This window comes from Microtus oregoni, unplaced genomic scaffold (genome assembly GCF_018167655.1).
Source record: "Microtus oregoni isolate MIOR12 unplaced genomic scaffold, Mior012 000026F_ref0000081, whole genome shotgun sequence".
NCBI classification, from domain to species: domain Eukaryota; kingdom Metazoa; phylum Chordata; class Mammalia; order Rodentia; family Cricetidae; genus Microtus; species Microtus oregoni.
This window is the reverse complement of record NW_024543085.1, coordinates 18,998,625-19,017,336: the sequence shown is the minus strand read 5'-3', so window position 1 is coordinate 19,017,336 and position 18,712 is coordinate 18,998,625. Positions and strand designations below refer to the sequence as shown.

The 18,712-nt window shown below is 40.5% G+C and overlaps 1 protein-coding gene across 13 annotated transcripts in view; it reads left to right on the top strand.

The window, feature by feature from the left end:
• Cadps2 (calcium dependent secretion activator 2) overlaps window positions 1-18,712 on the top strand; it is a 521,450-nt gene that overhangs the window by 483,987 nt on the left and 18,751 nt on the right. For all 13 annotated transcript variants that reach the window (XM_041675424.1, XM_041675418.1, XM_041675426.1 and 10 more), the window contains 3 exons: window positions 1,149-1,232; window positions 1,341-1,373; window positions 13,202-13,309. In XM_041675424.1, coding sequence (XP_041531358.1) covers window positions 1,149-1,232; window positions 1,341-1,373; window positions 13,202-13,309 — 225 coding nt within the window. The remainder of the gene's footprint in view (window positions 1-1,148; window positions 1,233-1,340; window positions 1,374-13,201; window positions 13,310-18,712) is intronic.

The following is an 18,712-nucleotide window of genomic DNA, read 5'->3' as shown; positions in this document are numbered from 1 at the left end:
GCATCAAATAAAGTAGGCATGGTGATGCATGCACTCAGAAGGTGAAAGCAGGTGCATCAGAAGTTCACAGTCACTCTTGAAGACATGGACGTCCAAGGCCAGAATGGGACACATAACACCCTGTCACAGAAACAGAGATGGGGAGGAGGGAGTGGAGGGGTTTGGAAGAGGAAAAAGGAAAGGGGGAAGAGGAGATGGAAAAGAAACATTTTCTGTATCTGAAACATTTCTGAAGTAATTTGAATTTCACTCCTTCTTCCTTCCCCCAACACGCGCATGTGTAGAACAAATGAAGTCTACATTGTACTGCTCCTCAGGAAGCAGGGATGATCCCCAAGTATCACAATTAGAACTGTCTGATGAATGCTTATTAAAGTGTGGCAAGCTTTTCCCAATGTTGTAAAAACTTTGAATGTCTCAGCTCTCTTCTATTGCCTAGTCTACACTGGTCAGTCCCCTCTTTATATGTCAAAAAAAGTGGATCTCTAGGCAAACCATACATAATAGATATTTAAGTTTAGTTATCATTGTTTGCAAGTGTCTGAAATGTTTTAAAATTATTCCTACTTACTAATGGTTTAAATCAGAGGTGTTCAGCCTTTTTGTTTCTCTGGACCACACTGGATGAAGGTCTTTCTTGAGCTACGTGCAGAGGTGTCCAACTCACAATCCATGGTTCACAAAAATGTGTATGTGTGTGTGTTCCTTGGCTGTCCCAATTAGAACTGTCTGGTAAATGATTGTTAAAGATATGAAGTGGGGATGGAGAGAGAAAGTGATACTGTGACATGACATTGTCATCTATAAAACTGATGATCAGGGATGGCTCAATGAGGAAAAAAAAAACAATGTTTTAAGTAAGTTTATAATTTAAGGCTCCATTCATAGCTCTCCCAGGTCAAATATGCTATCTTATTTCACATTTTCTATTTTTAGAAAGTAATGTATTGTTTCCAGCAGTGGAAAGGGATCTTGGAGCTTGTGTTCTGAGTAACAGAACAAGCATTACAAGTTTGCCCGAACTCAGCTGTCAGTGTATTTGTTGTGGGGCTTTCTTGTCTCAGAAAAGTTCTTTATGGGTTGTGTGCCCTGCTCTTGGACTGCACGCACAGAAGCTTTCTCACCACTCGCCATGCACTCTGTTGCAGTTTGTGTCGGTGCTGGAAGGGGTGCTGTCCAAGCTGTCCAGGTATGACGAGGGCACTTTCTTTTCATCCATACTGTCATTCACTGTAAGTATCTCACGCTGTAAGTTCTCTTGTGTTGCCTTGTAACAGTTACCACAGAACTTGTGCATCCACTAAGAATCCTCACGGTTATCCTTCTCTTTCCTATTTAAGGTGAAAGCGGCAGCAAAATACGTTGATGTCCCTGTAAGTATTTATAAACATGTGTTTATTCCCTTCCTCCCTCCCTCTCTCCTTCCATCCATCCACCCTTCCCTTCCTTCTCTCCCCAGCCCTTCATAATTATTCAGTACTGGCTGACTTCAGTTCTTTAAACCAGTACCATCCCTTGGGGAGTAGTTTCCTTCCCTTAAGCCAATCCTAACCCTCATAGTAAAAGCTCAGCAACACCTTTTTTTTTTTTTTTGCTGTTTATTTTTTTTTTCCTGTAACTTGGGAGCTGTCAAAAAGTTAGTCTGTAATGAAAACATGGCAATAGAGCTCCAAAAAGAACTTACAGACCTCCAGGGTGGGACAGAGAATACCTTACACATATAAAACAGTACTCTCCTTACTCATTATAGAAAGGCTCTCACAAGTTTCTAGTCAGAATTAAAACAGCAACAAAGGTTCACCAGGTAAGTCAATGAACCCAGATACAAAGGTGACAAATAATAATCACTCATTTAAACGTTTTGTTTTTCAAAGACTACTTTGGAACTAATACATGATCTATAAATTTGTTCAAAAATTAAGATACCAAGACTGGAAATCATGGAATAAGATAAATGCATAAACCAATTTAGTATACTATTTTGAAGCTGTACTGAATTATTTTGGGCTTTAAATTCTATTAGTATCACTTTCAAATATATGGTTTATAGATGATCCAAGTCTAAAGTGATCTAATTATGGACTCAAGCGTACGTTATCAATTTCCACACGATTAGATCATGGTGACTAACCTTAAACACAGCACATTGCTGGATTCTAACTCAACTCTTTGTTCCTGAGCATCAGCTCGGGAGCATTGCTGTGCATGTAAGCAGTGTGACTGCTGAGAATCTCTGAGCAACAGTTGGAGGTGGTTCTTATTTTTCGAATGCTTACCTGCGTTTTGTCACCAGTGTGACCAATGTAGTCTTAAGTGGACATTATAAACTAGAAGGCCCTGGGTGTTTTTGTCATTCATTGGGATTTCTTTGTAACATTTTACTTAAAGAACGACCCCACAGAAGCCTCTGCACCCTGTCTGTCATGTACTTAGGATCAGAGCGGGGAGATACATGGGTTTAAATACATGCATGGAAGACAGGAGTGGAGAACTAAGGGGTTTTATAGTTTATGTATTCAGAAAGACAAGCTACCATGTACACATTACTTCCTTGGACTACTTATATATCATATAATAGGTTTCATCTTGAATTTTAATAGGATAGGGTATCCTAATTACTTATGTCTCTCTAGCTTTTGATGCTCTCAAGGTGACTATGAACTAGGTCCTATATGCCATAAAATGTTAGTTGGGAGAAGCAGAAAGTGCTTCATCCACTCCCTCCAATACAGAAAGAACGTCCCTTGACATCCTTCTCAAAGATGCTCTCAGCTCTGTTTAGGTATTTCAGTGGTCGCAAACTGGGCTTTAGGCATCCTGCTCTTAAGTATGCTAACCTGACCTTCTGCACATCTGTGAGTTCCACCTGCCAATCCTAGTTCTGTTCTTTCTTCAACAGTATAATCCTTCAACTATATGATGATCTTTGTCATGGTTCCTCTCCCCAGGAGCTGTGGTGGCTATTAAAATGCATGTATTATCAGAGCAACTCTTATTCTTTGGGTTAGGTACCCTTAAGTCTTCACTGAACCGCCTGTGTTGGATGTGTTCCAGACCATGGGCATTCTTAATGGAACTGTGCACCCCGTACCTCCAGTGGCTGAGAGTCTGGGAATGGAGTAGTATACGGACATGCCAACATGAGCAATGCTGCGTTGGCCATTCCCAGGCTCTTCATCATATCTATCACTGCTTAGACGAATTGTAACTGCCATGGCCACTGCTCAAACAAGTTATCCCCTGGAGCAGAGCTATCTGTCCTATACACACACACACACACACACACACACACACACACACACACACCTAAGGGCACATACACAGTTGATTAATATTAATTAATTCTTTTCACACAGAGGTTCACTGGCCTGGGACTTAGAAATGGCTGAGTTTTCATTCTTTTTCTATGGCCTTGGACAAATGAATTAACGGTATAGCCTGGAGCTTTTCCTTAGGTGACGTCAGTTTAGTCTCCTATAAAATGAGCAAAGGAGTTATGCGACTTGCAGCAATCCTATGACAAGCTTCTAGGCTTTGAATTCTAAATATCTGTTAAAGTCCGAGGGAAAACTGGTCCCAAGATGTTTCCCATAGGATGATGAGAAGGAAAGTTCTAGGAAAGCAGTCTGGGACAGGAATAATACCTTCTCACAATACTGTCACTTGCTGGACATTATTTTGACAAGTAAGTAGAAATACTGACCCATTATAAAATTTAAAATTACCTATGAAATAATTAAATATCTATTTTCTAAAAGGGGGAAGGGAGATTCGTGTTCCCAAGACCTGATCACCATTTCATGGGTCAAAGCCCCATCATAATCTTGAAGGAGAAGGAATGGGCATGAATTCTCGGACCTTTGGTCAAGGTGAAACGGACCTCTGGGGCTCCCACACAATCCTCAGAACCCAGAGGATAGGAGAGAATCAATGCCCAAAAGTTGTCCTCTGACCTCTACACATGCATGCCTACACTCCACACACAAAATAAATAAACTAAGATGTAATTAAAGAAAAAACTGAAAGGGCATGGGAGGCTGGGAGATGGCTCTGTAGATAAAAGCACTTATTTCTCAAGTGTGAGGACTTGGATTCGGTTCAGATTTCCAGAACCCACGTCAATCTAGATACGATCACTCGTGTCTGAAATCTCAGCATTCCTTCAGTGAGATGGGAGACAGAGAGATTAGAATCCCCAGGAGAATGTTGACTAGCTAGCCTGGTATAAGCAGCAGTGAGTACCAAAAGAGAGAGCCTGCCTCAAATAAGATAGAGTATGAGAACCAGCACCCGTCATTGTTCCCTGACTCCCACACCAGCGCAGGAGGCTGGTCGCACACAGTAGCACACAGGCTCCACGAATACTTTGGAGCATGCATACATACACACAAAGCTGAGATAAATGAACACAAAAGTTCGTAAAGTATCATTTGAGACAACATTGTGGAGTATTTTTTTAAGCAGGTAGTACAGTTCCTTTGGGGAACCAGGACGCCTGTGCTTGAATTCTCCCTCCATCACTTTACTTATAATATCAGTGTGACCTTGGGCACCAATTTTGTTGTCTATTAAATGAAGATATAATTATACCTCTTACAGATTTATTGTGAGTGAGCACTTTCCAGGCCTCCTAGAGTGTGATTAGTACTCAGTTAAATGTTAGTTATTATCATACGTGTCTATTGATTATAAAATAAAGTTTAATGACTACATTCTTCAAAATCAGCATTTATTGATTGTATCTGTAGTATTGTGGACAAGTCACATAAAACATTTAAAAACAACACATCCTTTCAACTTCTCCTGTAGAAAGCTGCCAGACTAGTTAAGGGTATAGAGAAGGGAGCTGCGGGCCTGCTTTTTGCCTCCCAGTTCCCAGCCGCCTGGCTAGCTTATGACCCAAAATAACAACACACAAATTGTATTCTTTTAAACACTGCTTGGCCCATTATATCTAGCCTCTTCTTGGCTAACTCTCACATCTTGCTTAAGCCATATTTAGTAATCTGTGTAGCACCATGAGGCAGTAGCTTACCAGGAAGAATTCTAGTGTACGTCCATCTTGGGCTGGAGCTTCATTGCATCTGCCCTGGAGAGGAGAGGCATGGCATCTGCCTCACTTCCCTTCTTCCCAGCATTCTGTTATGTCTACTCAACCTACCTAATTTTCCGACCTATCAGGCCAAGCAGTTTTCTTTATTGATTAACCAATGAAACAACAGATGGACAAATGACCTTCCCCACATCATAAGGGTCCCATCCAAAAAACTTGGAAATAGTAGCTTGTGGGGAGCTAAGTGGAGGAGGGAGAGGAATGGGTGTTTATTCTGAAAGGAACCTAACTTAAGAGACAAGATGGGTTTAAGGGGAGGGGAGTGGAAGGGAGGGGAACAGAGGAAAATGTATAGCTCAATAAAGTCAATAAAAAAAGACAAGATGGCCAGTTCATTATCAGTGTTCTCTTCAGTATCAATCCTTTCAAACATTCTATCTTTATGCTCATTACAAAAAACATATAGAATCCTAAAGCTCCGCAAATGTGGCTTAAACTTAGCTCCATATTACACAAAGGACATAAAGTCCAATATCCAGGTTCAGGTCCCTTTCTAGTCCACTGCAGCTGCTCACCTGTGTTTTCCATCTTCCTTCCTTCCTTCCTTCACATTGAGGATACTAGCATCACAGGGTCATCCTTTCACATATGTGCTTCTGATATTGTTTGCTGTTTAGATAAGGTCACTTTGACATTCAGAGCCATACATAAGAGTGAAAGCCAGGCAGGACTTGGGACCATGCTTCCCTGGAAGGATATGTGTGCTCATCAGGACGTGAAGCAGGCAGATGCGATATGCCGCTCATGAAAAGCTTGGCTTCCCTCACCCGTACAACATTACTGTCATTTTTGTTTGCTCTCTTTGATTTTGGTTTTCCCCACTTAGCTCTTCTTCCTTTTATATGCTCAATCAGTCAGTGGCCTGCCCCTGGCCAGGAGCAGCCTAGTGTTTTCAGACCTCCTTTACCTAAATTGAATCCCAGTCCCTCTAAAGCTTAAAAACTAAACATGAAGTGGTACACAGAGAGTCTTAGCTTGACCCCCTCCAAGACTCATGTTATTTTAGTCAATGATACTGTAACATCTGTGGATAGAAGAGGGAAAGTTAGCAGGAACCTTTGAGCAGAGACGTGCTACTTTGTCTCAGTAGCATTCAATGTGACTGTAACTGTGTGGAACTTGCATCTGATTCACTTATTAGTGCTTGATATTGAACAGTCAATGGCTGGGCCCTTCTTAGAGGAAGACAGTTTCTCCTGCCGTCAGCATTCTTTGGTTGTGTGTGGTGCTTTGACTTATCAACATGACTGATAAGAGCTGAACAAGGACCACACAAATAAACATGCTAACCTTGAAGGGGATGTGCTCATGAGGCCTCTGCCCCAATATTTAAATAACCTTGTCCTTGAAAAGATTTTTCTCCAACAAAAAATGTTGGAGCACACACATGCTTATAGCAACCATTTCTAGACATGTTGGAATATAAAGTATGTCACTCCTTAAAAGAAATAATACAGAAAGCAGTGTGACTACTTACATTACAGGGTTTTAGCCCATTCTGGTGTCAGGTGTTCCTGAACTTTGTGGGAGGAGTCTGATTCTTACTGACTCAGTATATAAACTCTGCAGTAAAAGAACACCACCTCAGGGGCTGGAGAGATGGCTCAGAGGTTAGGAGCACTGACTGCTCTGCCAGAGGTCCTGAGTTCGATTCCCAGCAACCACATGGTGGCTCACAACCATCTGGAATGAGATCTGGCACTGTCTCTTGGAAAGTATATATATATTAAACAACAAAAACAAAAAACAACCCAGGTTCAATTCCCAGCACCCACATGGCAGCTCACTGTAACTCTATTTCCAGGGGATCTGATACTCTCACACGGACATACATGCAGGCAAAACACTAATGTACATAAAATGCAAACAAATTAAAAAAAAAAAAGAAAAACACCTCGGAAATCTAAGACTGACAGATATACATACACTTAGAACATTTTACTTCAAACCTGAAAGATATTTTTTAAAGGTTTTGCCATCTGTAGTTCCAATTTTCCCACTCACCTCTTTGTGTTATGTGTGTGTGCGTGCATGCATCTGCATTTGTATGTAGTTATGAGTATGTGCAAGCATGTGTAGAGGCCAGAGATTGGTGTTCCTCTGTTTTCACCTTAGAAAATCACTTCACCTTATTTTCTAAGACAAGGTCTCTCACTAAACCTTGCCATTTTGGCTAGAGTGGCTGAAAAACTGACTGTCTATGAAGCCACTGGGCTCCACCTGCCTCCACCCCTTCCCCCCAGTACTGAAAATGTAGGCATGTGCAGCTGAGGATGGGGGACAGGGCGGATCTGAACTCAGTTCCTCATATATTCACAGCAAGTACTTGATCCATTGTGGCGTCTCCACAACCCTTCTTCCCTATTTCTCATTTGGGTCAGGAAAACCATAATAATGTTTTGGTTTTCTTTTGTTTGTTTGGTTGGTTGGTTGGATTGGGGGTGGGGGGGAGGTTGTTTGTTTTGTTCTTGTTTTTTTGTTTTTCAAGACAGGGTTTCTCTAAGTTACAACTCTGTCCTGGATCTTTATAGATACTTTATAGACTAGGCTGGCTTCAAACTCACAGAGATCCACCTGCCTCTGCCTCCCAAGGCACCGCCTGACTCACATTTAATAAAATCAATCTTTCCTCTCTCCCCTTCTCCCTCTCTCTGTCTTCCTCCCTCCCTCCCTCCCTCCCTCCCCTCTCCCCCCTCCTCTCTCTGTTGCTAGAGACCTAACCTAGGGCATCGTATATCTTAATTAATAGATAACAATTGTTTCACTATTTTATAAAATAGAAAATCTACTTTAAAGTCTTTTTTAAAAAGCATTTTGTATATTTTCTCATTTAAATTTCTTCCCTCTACCCCTTTCCATAAACTAGTCCTCTCTCCACAGAGAGGGTTACATAACATACTCACATTGGTATCAATCTAGTTTGAAGGTTTGGGCTCTATTTCCTTTTGGCTTTCTGCATAGGTGTAATATAATTTTGATACTTCATTAAAAAACTAATGAAGTAAATCAAGTGTATTTTTTTACAATATCACAGGAATTATTGTCTAATGTGTAAATGCCAATGAACTATATACATTAGGGGGTGAAAAAGCATGCTGTTTTTTTAACAATCACCAAGACCAATTATGTGTTCCCTAGTAATCAGTTTTTAAGTTATTACTGAGCCTTGTGTGCTGGAGCTAGGCTGCAAAGGGTTCCTGGGTTCCTGCCACACTTTCAGATTCCAAAGCCCTGCTCTTATCTCATGCCTTTCACTTTGTCAGCGATTGCTAGACAGCCAAATGTGGCATTTCCTTTACAGTGCATACAAAAAACATGCAGGAGGAGAGGACAGATAGCATAGTTTCACCCTTGGCTGCTTCTCCAGTGCAAGTTTTCCTTCTTTCTCTCTTTTTTTTCTTTCTTTCTTTCTTTCTTCCTTTCTTTCTTCCTTCCATTTCCTTTCTTTCTTTTGAATCTAAGAAGTGCACTTTTAAATTAAGTCCGTTTCACTGTAGCTTCGAGTTAATCTTTGAGACAGGAACGGCATATTTTCAAATGTGTCTCCTTGTTAAACAGACACCATGACAGTGTTTGTGTAGTGTCGTGTTCACCTCCAGTGGAAGGTTAAGCTGCGTCTTCTGTATCTTAATCTGTCACTGTAGAAAATGACGGCCATGCCATACCCACCTACCCATGAATGGGGAAGCGAAAACTCACACCTGTGTGATTAGGTAGAGCAGCAGGAAGTAAGAACGTTTGCAGCATATAATTAGCAAGGATTTTTTTTTTCTCTCTTTTTCAGTGGTATGTTCATCTCGCTGGGTTAACTAGTAATTAATGCTTGGAAGGGTAGGGGGACTGTGCTGGAATCTGCATCTTGCTCATTCACTCCCTGGTGGATTCAGTGGCATTTACGACCACCGTCAGAAGAACTCACCTTAAAATAATTTATTTTCCTTCCATGGCTATGATTTCTTTATGCTCATTGGGAGAATGTTTTTATATATCTTTTTGTCCGTTTACTATAGCTTTGTTGGCCAAAATTTGCCTTTCCTGGTTAGAAGATTAAAAGTAATTTAGGAATTCTTTATATTTGGAGACAACTAGCCTAACAAGCAAGTTGGAAAAGTTCATGTAGAGAACTGAGAGTTTCAGAGGCTTAAATTGAAAATAGGGGGAAAAAAAGTGATTTTATGTTCCTAAATTATATTTAATAGAGGGCTCGCCATGTGGTTTTTAATTGTTATTTTCTCATATTCATTAGGAGGCTGTAATTTAATTAACAATGCAGAAAAGATTTCTAAACATGGCTCTGTAGGATACAGTCTTCTTGATAAAGAGGCATGGCAACGCATGGTTACTGAAGTTTCCCAGGGCGCTCTTCCGAAGGAACTGGACAGCATACCTGCTTTGTCCAGAGTCGGGAGCCGCCTCCACCTCCACAGTGCAGTCCCAAACATTTAGTTCATCTACACTCCAAAATGTGCACAGGAAGCTAGCATCCGAGTGTTCAGCATGCAGGGTGGTTGAAGCATTAGCACATAAGGTGACGGTTAATATTGCAACCAGAAGCGGTGGCTTGTCAAGTGTGTCAGTCCCACCGCCACATCCCAGCAGCTCTGGCACAAAGGAGCACTGAGCCAGTGATAATGTCTTCGATCCAAACACGTTGGCGCTGAAGGTAGAAACTGTTTAAAAGGAAAATGGCATCTTTTCCAGCAATTTATCATAGATAATTACCCTCTCGTACGCCCAATGAAGGATAAAGTGTTTTTAAAGAACTATAACTCTAATTGGAACATGTCACCAGGTGTTGCAGTTACTCTTACTTGTGTATATCCTTTTAATGATTATAGTCTCATGCCACAAACTGCATGAAAATATATTCACTGGGTGTGAAATTCCCATATGTCACAGTTTCAAGAATAGGTAAACAGCACAAGATAAAGGAAGGAATAATGCTAATGAGGAATGTTAAGAAGTCTGGGCTTTAGTTTCCAAGCAAGAACATCATAATTTGCCGAAAGAGAAGAAAAGCAACTTTGAAACGGCAAACTCGGCTGAGCTTCTGCCCACACACTTACAAAGTTGCATACAAAGTTGCAGAACTCGGTTCAGCTTGCAGCTCGGACCTTTCCTTCCCTGGAGTCTGTCAGTAGGGAACTGGATTTAGTTTTCTTTTATGTTTAAGCTGCATGTTTGTTGAGTTTAGATGGTGAAAGGTAACAATTCCTGGACAGGGTCTTTTGGAGTCTTCTGAAGTTCGTTGTTAGCTTGGGAGTCATCAAGAGCTCAGGAGTGTCTGTCAAAGGAACTGGCCCGGCCGCTGCTCTCCACTGGTCCTGGAAGTGACTGGTTTTCCACCGACTCTGTTGGGGGAAGTGATTGAGTGGATTAAACTTCTCAGCATAGTTTTCTTTTGAGAAGTGGAAATAAGAAAGGTTTGGGTAGGGAGAAACAGTGGGAAGACAAACCTCCTTTTCAGCTTCCGTGTAGCCAGACTGGGCTCGCTACCTTGCTATTATGGGTGTCATGGTGTCTTATTCATTAGCCGGCACCTGCATGGAACTCAGATGCTGAGCTGCCTCAGGAGTGAGCAAAGAAAACTGGCCTCGTGTCATTTTCATTCCAGGGCATCGTGCCTTTTGGACGTTCTAATTTTCAGTGTTTTGACAAAGTTTGAGAGACACAGAGAAAAATCCGTATCATATGGGTCCGTTCGCCTGAGTAGAATCAGGACTGGTGATGTTTGTACAAATGACCCAACCTCTTCCCTTGAAAACTTGATGTACAAAATTCACTTCCCCAAAATAAAACCAACTTAAGTTTTTGTTTATTATCCTTGGGGTTACTTAAACTTTCAAGCACTGGTTATGAGGTTGATGCAGAAAAACAGGGAATGCATTTGTTCAATTGCCTCCATCAGGTTGGCAATGCATTGCCTATATTATGTATGGATGCTCTTAAAGGAGACACTTGTGAGAACATTTGTATAAACATTTGTTTTATATTTTAATGTAATTTAGTTATATCATAGTTACGTTGTAAAAATTCCTGAGATTTTGTTATCTATGCTTTAAGGTGAATTTAAATTATCAAGACTGGAGGTTAGCCCAGTTAATAGATATTTTCCTGACATGCTCAAAACTGTGTGCCTACTCTCAGCACCTCATAAACTGGTGTGGTTGTGCACATTGGTAATCCAAATACTTGGAAAATGGAGGCAAAGAGGATCAGAATCAAAAGTCATCCTCATCAACATTACAAGTTCAAGGCCTCCTAGGTCACCAGATACCCTGTCTCAAAAAAAAAAATGCAGTTATTTTTACTGAAGAGAAAAATAATTTTTTAACAAAAAGCCTGATGTTTATCACTGAAATAAAATATCCTGGTGCTTATAAATGCAATGGTTAGGAAATAGACACTTACTGTGGCAAATAAAATACCAATCCACCCGCTGCAAAAAGAGCCTAAAATGGCAAAGACTTTCGGTCCCTCACAAGAAGATTCTCCACCATGTTGCCATCAGCCAATCTACACCTTGTCTACACCTTGTGCTGCTTTTACAGACGTTGTGCTAGTTAAGTAGCTCATATGCTCTTTGATTGTCTTTCAGTACTCACTTTTGCCACTCCGTCTATTGGACAAGGCTGTAAACACATCCTATAACCATGGGATGGTAGAAGCTTGACTATCTTACTTGGCTATCAGTTCTACTGTTAAGTTCTTACTAATGTTATACTCTATAATCAAATAACTCAGTGCAGGTTATGAGTCAAGCCCAGATGTAAGTAATGTAAATAATTCTTTCCATCAGTCAGCCTAGCATGCATATGAAACTTGAGAAAGAGCTAATGATAAGTTGAGAAGGAAATCTCTTTGGCAGCCACGAAGGCTTTTGACCCCCATTCTGATTTTTCTTCTCCCTTTTCTTTTAAACTCTACAGCAGTAGTTCTCAACCTATGGGCCACAAACCTTCTAGGGTTACTTATTGGGTATTTACATCAAGATTCACAACAGAAGCAAAATTACAGCTATGAAGTAACAGTGCAGTCATTTATGATTGGGGTCACCACAACACGAGGAGCTGTAATAAAGGGTCACAACATTAAGAAGGTTAAGAACCGCTGGCCTATAGCAAGGAGGAATAATGCTAACTACCCTGCCTCCTCAAACAGGAAAAAATACCAAATGCAAAATGATAATTTAGTGAGTTCCCTAGTTCACCTCCTTGGCCCTACATTAGAAATGAGTTTATTGATGTTCTCAATGTACTTCTATAATATAACAAATCCCTAAGATAGTATCAGTAAGCGATGAATCAAAGCAATAGAAAATCAAAAAGTATCTTGTTTTACTTTGCATTAAATGTTTTCCCAGGTTTCCTAGTATTTTTCTAATCTGAATAAGAACACTGGTTTGTATTCCTTTAATACTGAATATTCTAAAGAGGCAAATCAGGACAATTTATGGCTTCACACCATTGGCGAGCAAATGGGGGGGGGGAGTCAGTTGTATAACACTTACAATTAGGACATAATCTTTCCATTGACAAATTTTCTTTTAACCTCCTCTCATACTTCTTGGCACACTGACTTTTCAAGATAGTCATTTTTTTTTTTAAATACATGTATGGGAGGTTGGAGAGATGGCTCTGCAGTTAAGTTGCATGCTACCCTTCAGAAGACCTGAGTGTGGTTGCCAACACTCATGTTGGGCAGCTCACAATTGCCTGTCATCTCCAGCAACAGGATAGCTCAACACTTTGGATGCTGTGTATGTATGTGATAACATACACATACCCACATAAGACACAGCCAAACCATTAATTAAAAATAAAAGAGATCTTTTTAAAGGATATGCATACATTATCCTTACAACCCTGTATTCCTAATCATCTCAACAATACTGGATGTGACCTTAAGTAGTAAAGATGAGTGTTAAACGTTTACACATGCTAATCATTGTTGATTTGGTATAAACAAAATTCACAGGGGTGAACAATTTCAACAGCCACTAAAATTGTTTCCCAAACTACTATTAAATAAAGCTTTAGAAATGAGAACTGACACTTTTTTATTCCCCATGTTTTTCCCATGCAACAGAAACCCGGAATGGACCTGGCAGACACCTACATTATGTTTGTTCGGCAAAACCAGGATATCCTTCGAGAAAAAGTCAATGAAGAGATGTATATAGAAAGGTTGTTTGATGTAAGTAGCTGCCGGTGTCATGGGACATTGAACGTTTTTATCTTGATTTAAAATGTAGATGTGCATAGAAAATATATTTTGTTGATACTAAGGTCTTCATTTAAGCATAACAGCTAGGCGTGGGGGTTAGTTTTAGATACTTGATCAAGTTTCTATAAAGCTAACTAAGAAAGTACTCAACTTAAGTAAGAGCGTTATTCACTTGTAACTGTGATCACTCAAATCCAAGAAAATGGTATCATGCTGGTGACATAACTGCACAGCTTGCCCCAGTGCTGATTCTGAACCTAGGTTATTTTCTTTGAACTGTATTTACGTGCATCTTCTCTGTATTTTAGAAATGCTTTTCTGGCAGTTTCATTTAATTATGCAAGTTACCGCAAATGTTTTCATAACGGCAATTCACGGGCTTCGCGGCGACACTTCAGCTGTGGCAGTTACAGGAGGTCCCACTACGTCATCATCTTCGCCATGCTCTGTCGTGTCCGTGTGTGCTGTCTGTGCAACTGGGTGGTCACAGTGCACCTTATCTTTCTGGCTTTATGTTGCCAGGCCATTTTACAATAAAAGTATCATCTGTTTTAATAAGATATGTGTTAATATGCGTGAAAAGAAGGATTTCCTAAAAGCTTTGATGCCCTGCAGGGGTAGCAAAATTATCATCTATCCAGCTGGCTCTTTTACAAAATACTGAAACCGTATTAGCAACTTCTGCTTCCATTTGGAATTTCTGTGCATGGACGGGCATATGTTTCATTTCCAACTTTTTTGCTTATAAGGTGATTTTCAGAAATGTTGAACGGAAAAAGAACGGTGAGTGGGTGCTATGTCTGTTATGTTTCTTCCTCACTAGAGCACATACATCTTTGATGGAGGAAAGAAGGTGGAGTCATCTTGAAAACAGTCCCCTATGGGTAGTCACTGTTGGAAGGGAAGACTGTTTTCTGGAGACGGTCAATCTTTATATCTTGGTGGCCTACTTGTGGCAAAGCTTAACCACCGTTAGGCCAGTTAGTAAGCAAAGGTAGAATTTTTTTCACCTCAAAGATATTCTCCACTTTAACTCTTCCTCATTTGCTGAACTTTAGAAGACTTTGCAGTGCTGTTAAGAGCTAACTAAAGCAGATCTAAGGAGGCCAGCATTCACATAGTATGTTCATTTCATTGCCCTATTAGGCACTCTTTCCCTTCCGATACCTAAGCATCTGGCTTGGTTGTAGGTTTGCATCCAAAGCGCTAGGTTTTATCAAGAAGCTCTTCACATTTATTTTGTACATCCCCAGCAGAGCTCTGGACTTGTTATTTGTACAATAATTGTAATGTCCTCAAACATTCTATTTTTTAAAGTTGCACATATTTATTGCTTTAATTAAAAATGAAAATGAACCCTGACTCTATTGGTATGTCATCAAGAATAGCATAGATGAGGGGATACTAAGAGCCCCTAATTAGCCAAGGCTGAATTTGCCTCAATTACAGTTAGTAAATGAGAGGTTATCAAGTATGTGTTGAAAGGTAAAGTAGAATGTGGAGCTCAAGCAACAGATCATTACTGAGAGACATTATATAATTATTGGAAATCTACTTGGCTGGAGCTTAAAATAATATTGTTAGGTGTCGAGAAACAGTTGAAAATAATGACCCTAAGTGCACTGTTAGCAACCATAGCCTATTACAGATAAAAGATGGAAGAGAACAATAGTCCTGCGCATAGTGGCAAACTTTCCCTCGTCCAATTAGACTCCTTCCTACACAAGTAAGGAAATGGAGCCTCCGAAGTTGAGGTGCACACCAATGCACACACATTAGGAAGTGTTAGCTTGGAGTTATTTGTATCCCATTTGGCAAAATGCCCAGGGCTCAATTTCTGATCATACAGTATAAGGGATTAACTCCTAAAGAATAATATGCCTTTTACCCAGATGAAATTCACTGGTTTAGAAAAAATGCCGACGCTATTTTATGTAAAAATGATTAGTCTGCAAGACACACATTAATTTTAAAGTGTCTCTGCCATGTTAAAAAGAAACCAGTGTGCTATACTGCGTAGTCTTCTTTCCAGCTGATACCCTAACCGTGAGAAGGGCTGTCAAAGTATTTGTGAAAGTTGCCACACTTCTTAAGATACCCTTGGCCTCTAGTACTTTTTCATCAATTAAGCATCTTACTTGCTCCTAGTTTTATGGGGAAATACCCATGCACTCAATTTAAATAACAGTACTACTGACTAGTGTATCTAAGGTATAAGGGTGATCATCGCCCTGGATTTATGCTTATTGTTTTAGGACATCTAGGGATGAGAACAGACTCATTCCCTACTATTCCCACATGGCCACATACCATGTTGAATGAAACTCGTGGTGGGTCCATCCTGCCCTGCTATTTTTGTTTCGACATCCACAGAGAAGTGATTTTGTTTCTTGACCTCAACATATGAAAAATGGAAGTGATTAAATCTGTGTCAATCCCTAAAGTTGTAAGTATTGTCAATTTAGATTTTTATGTTAAATCTGGGGGGGTATCAAAATCCTAAGTACCTGCTAAATGTCAAATTATTGGTACAAATATGCTGTCCTTTTTATCCTGTAAGTGCTTAAACTTACAGAGCCCTTTGTGTTTGGGACGGAAATGGCTTCTATAAAGTATAAATAACTGGCAACTGAGCCGCTAAAAAAACAAAACTGAGTTTAAGACATGTCTTTGATTAAGAGCTGGCGAAGCAGTTGAGTTGGTAAAGTGCTTGGCAAACAGGAGTCCCTAAGTTTAAATCCCAGCACAGTGGTGAGTGAGCACCTCTGATCCCAGTGCCGTAGAAGCAGAGACAGGACAGTTTCTGAGGCTGGCCGGTTTGCTAGCCAGCTAGCTGAATCAGTCAATTGAGACACCGTGAAAAACTGTCTCAGAAAATAAGGTAGAGGACCTGTGAGATAACTCGGTCAGTCAGAGCACTCGCTCACAACCATAACAACCTGAGTTCAGTCCGTGGAGCCCACAGGATGGAAAGGTAGAATTGACTCCAGCAAGTTGTCCTCTGACTTCCTCATGCTCACCAGACAGACAGACAGACAGGCGCGCGCGCGCGCACACACACACACACACACACACACACACACACCACTTATCTCTTCAAGCGTTCCTAACAATGTTAGCATTTTGTTCCTCTCCCTAGGTGCATCCAACGTTGTGGGTGATATGCCATCACCCTCTCGCATCTTTATTGTGGAATTTAAGGATCTTCTCTTCAGAGAAAATAAGTGGCTTGTTTGGTGTCCTGAAGCTCTGAACCTGTTTCTCTTTTCAACATCCTTCTATGAAATCCCATGCCTCAGCCATGCCTCAGACTTGACAACATTTGAAATAATAAAGTCTTGTTCTGTGAGGAACACTCCACTGGGATTCCAGAGATCAGAATTTCCTGTTAATTCTGCCATTAATGGTGTGGGTGACTTTCAAACATCTGTATAATATTCAGTTTACTGCATAGAGAAAGACTGAACCTCTTCATCTAGAATTTCAAATCGTTTCTGAAATCCAGACTTTTGATCCAATGACCGTTTCTGTTTTTAATTTGGCAATGGTAGTAGAAATCGTGGGGTTGCTTGCATCCGGAGTCGTGCACAGCAGGGTAACAGTTTTCACTCTGTTGTGTTCATTGGATGGAACCAAAGTGTCCTAGCTAAAAAGCAACAACAGGTGCAGTGGGGCAGTAGAAAAGACAGTCTGTATTAAAGGGTAACTTACTGGGTCCGCCAGGTGGCTCGGTGTGTCAAGGGGCTTGCCTCCAAGCATGACAACCAGAATTCAGTTTCTGGGAGCCTTGGATGGACAGACCTGACCTCCACAAATTGTACTTGATCTCCACGTGTTGGCTGGGGCACGCGCACACACACACATACACGCGCATCTCTGCAGACCCACAGTTTCTGCTGCCCTTGGTTACTCTTAGATAAGCCTGTCTACTGTACTTTCTCAGGCTTCAGGGTCTGGAACACAGCCACAGGTATCCTGGTGTCGTGAGAGAGCCTGGGGACATTCCTAGAGTGTATCCGTTCTCTCAACTGAAAAGTGACAGTTCCAACGTTAAAACCAAAATCCCCCAGCAAAGCCACTAGGATACTCTCTCCACTGGCTTCCTAAAATCTGAGAATTTCAGGCTTGAGACAGAAAACTCACCATCAGGATGTCAACACTATCCAGCTCTCTAAACCTTGTACATTTATTGGGCTTGCGCTACTGGAGTCCCCTTAAAACAATCTCGTTTTGGTTTCCATGTTGCTGCAGGCACACCAGGGTGCCAGTGTCTAATTGGCAAATCATGCAGATTAAGCATTCTCTTGTGTTATAAACTGATTAAATACTTAATTGTTGAGGAGTTTCATCTTTATGAGATTTTTTTAAAGACGTTGTGATGTCTTATAAAATTAAATGTAATTCTTTAAATGATAGCTAATCAGTTACATTCATCCAAACAGTTTTATAAAGGATTAATTTCTAAAGACATTGCCTGAAAAGAATTCTTCCTAGTTAAAAAAAAAAAAAAAACTAAATTAAACATTTTGGGCCAAACTAGCCTTTACTGTAGAAATACGTTCAGTCACTTATTTGTGCTATCATAAAAAGCAAAACAGGAAAGCAATACAATGAGATAGGATTTCAAAATAAAATTAATTTCGTTCTTACGGTCTCTTGCCTCTGTACTCCTAAAGAAGAAAAGGAGAGAGATAAGTGTTTAGGATGTTTTTATCCAGCCTGCAAAAGAGTTCAGTAGCACCGCTCCTAACTCACTTAAAGATTCAGTTTGTTACTCTGCAAATGTCCCAAGAATAATTTAAATCAAAGAGTCAGAGTGATCGCTGAACTCGGTATGATGCTACACACCTGTAATTTCCACACTCACAGGGCTGAAGCAGGAGGACCGATTTCAAGGCTACTCTGGGCTATATGGCAAGACCCTCGCTCTAAAAAAGGGAAAGGAGAAAAATATTACCCCACTAGATAAAACTTCTGTTCCATAATGCCTTTGATCAGATATTTTTAGAATTGACTGTATATATGTTAAACCATTTCACTGGGTGAAAGATTTCCTTCTTCTTGTATTCAGCCTATATAAAACTTATGGGAGGAGGTTCCACACAGCCGAAGACTGTCTTTCTCCTCCCCCGTTTCTGTTCTCTTATTAAAGCTCTCTTCCGTGTGGACATCTATTGGAGAAGAGCAACCTTCCTCTTTCCATGATCTTTCGCTTTCAAATTACTCCGCAATTGCTCTAAAGTCTCCTTAAATTAACATAGCTTTCTATCAACAAAGATTATCTTTGGTGTTTCGTTCTCTGTGTAGAAAGCAGGCCAGTGTAAAACACTCTGTCTTGGCCAGTTAGGCCCTGCCAAGACTTTTCTAGCAACC